Genomic DNA, 7,025 nt, shown 5'->3' with positions numbered 1-7,025 from the left:
TTTCCCTTAAGATGTTGAACATTTTTTCATATACCTTTTGGTTATTCATATGTCACCCTTAGAGAGTGGTTTTTTCAATTCATTCTCCCATTTTTTAATAGGGTTGATCATCTTTTTTTCGGTACAGCTGCTTTTGTAATACCCATTAAATGGATATTGGGACAATTAATGGTGTCTAGAATTTTCTGTATATTATCCTCATTTTTTTACTCTTTTTTTTATTGTTTTTGGTGGTTTTGTCTATGTTGGAGACTTTGTCTCCAAGGTCAGAAATTATTTTTTCTGCATGATTCAATCTGCTGTAAATGCTTTCTAGGGAAATTTAAATTTCTTGCTGTATTCTTTATTTCCAGAAGTTCTTTTTGATTTCTTTTTTAGAATGTGCGTCTCTTTATGGAATTCCTCTTTCCTGTCCTGGAATGATTTTCTCATTTCTTGGAACTGAGTGTTTTCTCTTGCATCTCATTGAGTTTTTGTCACAATCAATGTTCACAATTTCTCTCTGACATTTCTGTAAATTCTCTTGTGTTGTCTTTTGTTGGTGAGGGATATTGTGTTCCCTTTTGGGAGAGTTATTTCCTTGTTTTCTCATATTTCTTCTGTCTCTGGGCTGGTTTTTGGTCATCTGATGCAGTATTCACTTCTTTCTATTTATTGGAGTAGATTCTGTAGTATTGGAGGGGGAGACTATCACCCTTAGATCCCAGGTGTAATCCTGTTAGAGGACTATGTCTTCCAGACAGAGCAGATAAAAGTTAATATAGGTACCTTCAGGTGATTGGCTCCTTTTCCAACTTTTTAGCTCCTGTTGAGCTGGAGATGAGCTAAGGAGATATGACTTAGTCAGAGGACCCAAGCTCTAAAGGTCAGCATAATGGGGAGAGGCTGCACCCACAACAAGAGGCCTGCTGAGCCTGGAATCTAAGTCTCCTGGTGGGCAGGCATGGCTTAGGAAGCAGGCAGAGCTGTGCTGCCTAAGGTCCCCAGGCAAACCTGGGGGTGGGGCATTTAGTTCTTTTTATGCATTCTTTTCAATTTGCTAGAGAGCATGTGTGTTCTCTGGAGAGAGAGAGAGAGAGAGAGAGAGAGAGAGAGAGAGAGAGAGAGATTACATATTGAATGTGCACAAAATGAGAAAGCACCCTACAGTCATACCTCAATTCCTTCTTCTTCATTTCTTCCCTTTTTTTGAGATTTTTAGGCATACATGTATATTTGCCTGGCATAGTTTTCAGGCTGCCAGGTACAGGACTAGAACTGTGAAGTTGCCCATGTGGGATCCAGCCACCTTAACCACTCTGTCACCTACTGACCCTATTTATGCATTCATTATTTGAACTGATAATGGAACACTTTATTGTTGATCTCTATCATAAATTTGCATACCAGAAGGATAAAATCATGTAACACAGGGCTTTCTTTAATGGCTTTAAAAAACTCTTTCAACAGTTTATCAAGCTGTAAAGATTCACAATGGGCTGTTAGGGCACATTGTGAGAGGTACTAGGAGTTCTGAAAGAGTTATTGATAATATATTTTCTTTTAATCATGTATTCCATTTTCACAAGTAACTTACAAACTACTACTCTTCTTTCTTTCCTATAAGTCTGTTGTTCATCTTGAAATATGTAGAGTAAGTAGCTTTGTGGTTATTTTCATCTTACTATTAGTTTTGCATCAACCACTTTGAGGCTGTTGAAGTACAACATTGGTTTAATTGCCCTGTTTGTCACTTCTTCTTGTTCTAGGCAATGGGCCTCACCATGACCGTTGCTGTACTTTTAATGAAAACAACTTGGTGGATGGTGTTTATTGTCTCCCGATAGGACACTGGATTGAGGCCACTGGGCACACCAATGAGATGAAGCACACAACAGACTTCTATTTTAATATCGCAGGCCACCAAGCCATGCATTATTCAAGGTAAAAATAGTGTCATGTTTATAAGCCTAAGAAGTAGGACAAGAGGTAGCATTAGGACAATGGAAATGTTTACAATATTCAGAACTGAAGTGTCTTTCCTGAGTGATGACTGTTACCCTGTAGTGTTTCAAAGAAAGAAATTACAGTTAAATCTGTATACACGCTTTTTTTGTTCTAAGTATGAAAGACTCTTTTTTGTATTATTATTTTAGTTTTTTTGCCATATGGCATGTGTGCTCACCAGAGAGAGACGGAGAGGGAAGATGAAAATAACTCCCCAGGGGAGATATTCATACCACAGTCCCTTCTCTTCCATTCTCCTCCTGGGATTTTGGGCTTGCATTTACACATACCTGTAGTAATTTTTAAGTCCCCATGTCTGGGGACAGACCATGTCAGACCATGGTTATCTATGTGGGAATCCAGTGCCTTAACCATCACGTCACCTGCCAGTCCTCTATACAATTCTTTTTGAAAAAATGTTTATTTATTTCTTGAGAAAGAGAAAAAGAGAGATTGTCAACAGGATCTTCATGCCATGATCCACTTCTTTTTTCAGCCAGCCTGGATAATGGGCACATGTGTTCCAGTGTGTTTGCCCAGGGAGGTGCTGGGACACAAACTCAGGATGTTTTGCATGTTACCACTGCACTACCACTGGGCCCATGGGATTCTTCTATTATATACATACCCTGACAGTAACATAATTTTTTTGTTCTCAACGTGTAATCCTTGTCCCATGCCTGGAGTCCTTCAGTCCAGAGACTTCTTTTACTTCTCCCAGAGAATAACCTTCAGTATTTGTCTGCACTGGGGAGGGAAAGTTTCCCAGCTGAGCAAAGCAGAAAAATGAATCTGGGCATCTGGCTGCTTCTTTAAAATACTTTCCACCAGTTTTCCTTGTTTCTTGTCCTCACATTTAGGACTACCTTGTGATATCAGTGCCCGAGCCTGTCAGTAATTCTAGCCAATTCTCAGCTTCTCCTTCTGTTGGCCTTAGTGTTTTTTGTTTGTTTTGTTTTTGTTGTTTTCAACTCTGCTAAATTATTTACCAGTCAACCATTTGTTTTCTAACTTCCATTATTTTATTATTTTATTTCCTCTTGTTCGCTTCATTCTTCTGGTTTGATGTGATTTGTTTTTGAAATATTTGTTCAATTAGTAATGTGACAGCATAGGCATTAGATTTTAAGTGGATGGGGCAAATGAATGGCTAATCTCAAATGTTAAATTTTATTCTTAAATAAAAATATATCTTTGATATCGTTGCTAAATTAATATGTATGTTTGTATTTTTCTGTTACAGAATAAAGCTGAGAATACGTTGAGGTTTAGGTTTGATGAAAACCACATTAATATTCTATAAATTATATAGCTATTTAATATACGTTGTATTAATTAATTGGTATTTGCAAATAAGCATATTTTTCTTTCTGAGTATCCTTTCAGAAAAAAGTGTATTGGATATAGTTTCCAGTCCTATGTTACTTTCCTGTCTAGAGCTTATTTAAAAATCTTCTCATAAGGAGAGAATTAAGTTAAATAGTGCTTGAAACAAACGTCCAGCAAATCTGACTTCTTTTCTCCATTTTGGTTTGCATGTCCCCTTATAACCATCATTTTTCTGAAAATTGTCCATGTAGTCTATCAAAACTCGATGATACAAAAGTTCTCTACAAGGTTCAGCCATTTTTAGGAGCCTCTGAATGATTACAGCAGTCTGTAAATCTGTTCTTCCAGTGTGTTTCACCTAGCAATTTGAGGAAAGAAAGCACTCTTGTCAGGGAAAAGGGAGGATTTCTTTGAGATCCTTGATATTTTCTGAAGTCTTTGATGTAGTTTATCTTATGAAAAAGGTTAAATTTCTGGACAGTCCTTTTCCCATTAGCTAGCCAAATTTGTACATTAGTAATGGGTTCCAACTTTTTCAGTGGAACAGCTGAGAAATTGTTTTTATTTTCAATTTCGATACTCTTTGCTTTTGAAACAATTTTTCACGTGGCACCTCCCAGTCTGTTGCATTGTCCTATGAAAGGTTGGAACCCAGGCTTTGTAGATACAGATACTTCATTTTTCTTATCTTCAACCTCAATGTCCACTTCTTTATCAAAAGTGCCTTGTAATTCTGAGGACAATTCCCCCTTTTTGATAGAGTTCAGAAACTGTTGATTTGCACCATCAGAATAACTTCTGAAATGATCATGAACTATAATCCGTTTTCCCGTAATTTTATACGTACAGCTACGTGTTTCTTCTGTTTGGTGGGGGACAAGCATTTGTCACCAACCTTCTGTGCTTCCTCCAAAAGGCTACCAATGGGGCCAGTGGGTCGCATAGTGGTTAAGGTGCTGGGTTCGCACATGACCGACCTTGGTTTGAGTCCCAGACCTGGAGGCTTGAAACTCATGCTGGGTGCACATGCGTGTGTGTCCCAAATCACAAGAGGAAAAAGGAGAAGGGATTGTGGCGTGGCCATCCCCTGGAGGATAATTTCTCATTTTTTCCCTCACTGTCTTTCTTTGTCTCTCTGGCAAAGAAAGAACCCTATAGCAAAAATCTCTCTCTCTCAAAAAATAAAAAAATAAAAACAAAAACAAACAAACAAACAAAAAAATAAAACAGGCTATCAACCAAATATTCACAATTCATTTGTTGATTACCACAAAGAGGCTGACTGTCAGATCCTGCTTCACTTATTTCTACTTCTTTCATTGTCTTTTGTCTTTCTTTGTACCTCTTCAGCCTGAGCAAATCAGTATAGAGATTTCCCCATATTCTGAGCCCAGTGACCCTGAGGAGTGATGGTTACAGGGCCCTTCCACTTTCTGGGTTTCCCAAGGGCTTACTGCAAGAAACCAACCTTCCCCTAGGATATCTCTGTGTATACCCGTGACAAGGTTAGGGTGAGACCCTCCAAGTTCCAGATTAGAATCACTCCAGGCAAAATGATGGTGGCCTTCTCTTGGCCTAACTTTAGCTTAGCATCTTGAGAGGTATGTTTTGATAGGGTCTCACCATACAACAAACTTCCTGTCTTAGCTTCCCAGTTAGCTAGAATCACAGGCATGCACCACTTTGCCCTGCCTGTCCAGGTTGGGCTGGGAATCGAACCTGGGCTTCTCATGTTCTTAAAGACACCCTATTGCTTGTGCTTCTGTGGCTGGGTCTGAATGAGATTTCAAAGATTGTGTGCACTTCCATATTCAAGCTACAATTACAAATTACAGCCTACACATACTAAATTATACCTCCCTCTTCAGTAGACTTTTTTTTTTCCATAAAAAAGGATGATTATTTGTATTGAAGACACAGATAACTAATTTAATGAGACGTTATGGTAAAGGACTGTAATTTCTATATCTTGAAAACACTTATTGCCAATTAAACACACTTCAAGAGACAAATTAGACTTCATGAACATCACACTTAACACACTTTAAAAATTGTTATAGTTTAGAAAATGTACTGTAAAATCATGCATATACTTTGCAGCCCCTTTGGTTTATAAAGAAAAGCTATAGGCCCATTCGTGATAGTGTGCACTGAAAGTTGCTGCTTGGCAGGCTGAGGCCACATGGGGTCAATTTCCACCCACTTTATAAAGCTGGGAGTGGTGTCACTTGTCTGTAGTCCCAGCTCCTGGGGAAGATGAGGCAGGAGGATTATCCTTAGTCAGCTCTTCTCTAAAATACCAATCCCCCCACACCTACACACAGTATTTTCAGTAATTTTCAAAACTCAGAATGATTTCAAAGGCTACAGAACTGTAACTCCAAATATTTCTCAATGCTATTTTATCTAGCATAGTTTCTAAAACAAATGAAATTAATTTCTTTGGAGAGAGAGAGAGATGAAAGATCTTGAGTTCTAGCTTGCGGCTCTCTATTCACTCCTGGGTGAGGGTGAGATAATCCTGTAACGGTTTTGGAAATCTCACTTTGCTAATTTGTCAAGTGACCTGGTTTAACTAGATGACTGCTAAAGGTATTGTTCTGCAGATAGTCAAGAGTTAATGTTAATTTCAAAAACAAAGGCTTGTGGGACATTTGCCAGTATGTTCTGCTGACCTAAAGTGACCACACTCATGTGGGTTTCTCAGGATTCAGACCCAGTGACCAATGGCCTGTGATGTAGTAGTGTTGGCTCTAGATGGTCCACTCCCTCATGTGTGTAGCACGGAACGTACACTTAGCTCATACCGACAAAAGCTAGACTTGGAAATACACATACTCTGCAGGCAGTATACAGATAATTGTTTCATGAGATAGAACACTCAGTTCTTGGGCCCAGATCTCTAAGATTAGAGACCCATCCCAAAACACAAAAGTCACAGCCATGAGAAAATAAGAAAATAAGGACACTAGGGAGAGGGCCATGCAGGCAAGTTACTAAGTGTCAAGTGCAGTGGGAATGTCAAGTTTTTCTTATCTTGAAGGGTCTTGTCATGAACATTTAAGAGTGGAGGTCTAGGGGTCAAAAGATGGTAGGGTGGTTAAGGGTGCTGACTCCTGTATGGCCCACCTCGGTTTCAGTCCAGGACCTGGTGGCTTGCTTTCAGGCCTTCCCTCTCTCTCACATACTCTGTTCCTCTCTGATCATATTAAAACAAACAAATAAAATGAATAAAATTAAATAAATAAAATAATTCTTAAAAAAAAAAAAAAGAGCGGAGGTCTATCATCTTAGCCGGCTCTATTTGTTTTCCCAGGCTTTTACTGAGCTTCCACACTTTTTGCTTGGTAAAGGGAAGTCAGGCATTTGGTGAAGGGAAGTCATATGTATGCCCAGTGTGACTTACGAAGGTATGAGCATGCACGTAGGGATGATTTGGCCCTTACTGGTCAAGTGCCCCCAGAGTAAGGTCATATGCCAGTTAAGCAGCCAGGAGGGTGTCTATGTGTACATGTGTGGTCATGAGAGGGGAAGAAAGTTACGTTCTACATATTCCCTAAGCATAGTTTTGGCAGTCTTGGGACTTCCTGCTCACATGTCACTACCTACCTACTCTAACATAATCTTTAATAAGTATGTATGTGCTTCTCATGTTCTGATAAGGTTTTTTTTTTTTTTTTTTTTTTTAATTTCTTACCTTTTTTAAAAAA

The 7,025-nt window shown here is 38.8% G+C and overlaps 1 protein-coding gene and 1 pseudogene across 1 annotated transcript in view; one reads left to right on the top strand and one right to left on the bottom strand.

Annotated features, from left to right (window-relative positions):
* Window positions 1–1,752: 1,752 nt before the first annotated feature.
* EPM2A (EPM2A glucan phosphatase, laforin) overlaps window positions 1,753–7,025 on the top strand; it is an 82,777-nt gene continuing 77,504 nt past the window's right edge. The window contains exon 1 of the mRNA XM_027765694.1: window positions 1,753–1,923. Within this exon, the coding sequence (XP_027621495.1) occupies window positions 1,862–1,923 (62 nt within the window). The 5' untranslated portion in view covers window positions 1,753–1,861. The remainder of the gene's footprint in view (window positions 1,924–7,025) is intronic.
* The window catches only part of LOC102472066 (UBX domain-containing protein 2A pseudogene), a 7,337-nt pseudogene continuing 3,754 nt past the window's right edge, over window positions 3,443–7,025 (bottom strand).

The sequence above is a fragment of the Tupaia chinensis genome, unplaced genomic scaffold (genome assembly GCF_000334495.1).
Source record: "Tupaia chinensis unplaced genomic scaffold, TupChi_1.0 Scaffold139457_1, whole genome shotgun sequence".
Classification (NCBI taxonomy): Eukaryota; Metazoa; Chordata; class Mammalia; order Scandentia; family Tupaiidae; genus Tupaia; species Tupaia belangeri.
The sequence above is the reverse complement of the archived record's forward strand: the minus strand, read 5'-3'. Positions and strand labels throughout refer to the sequence as shown.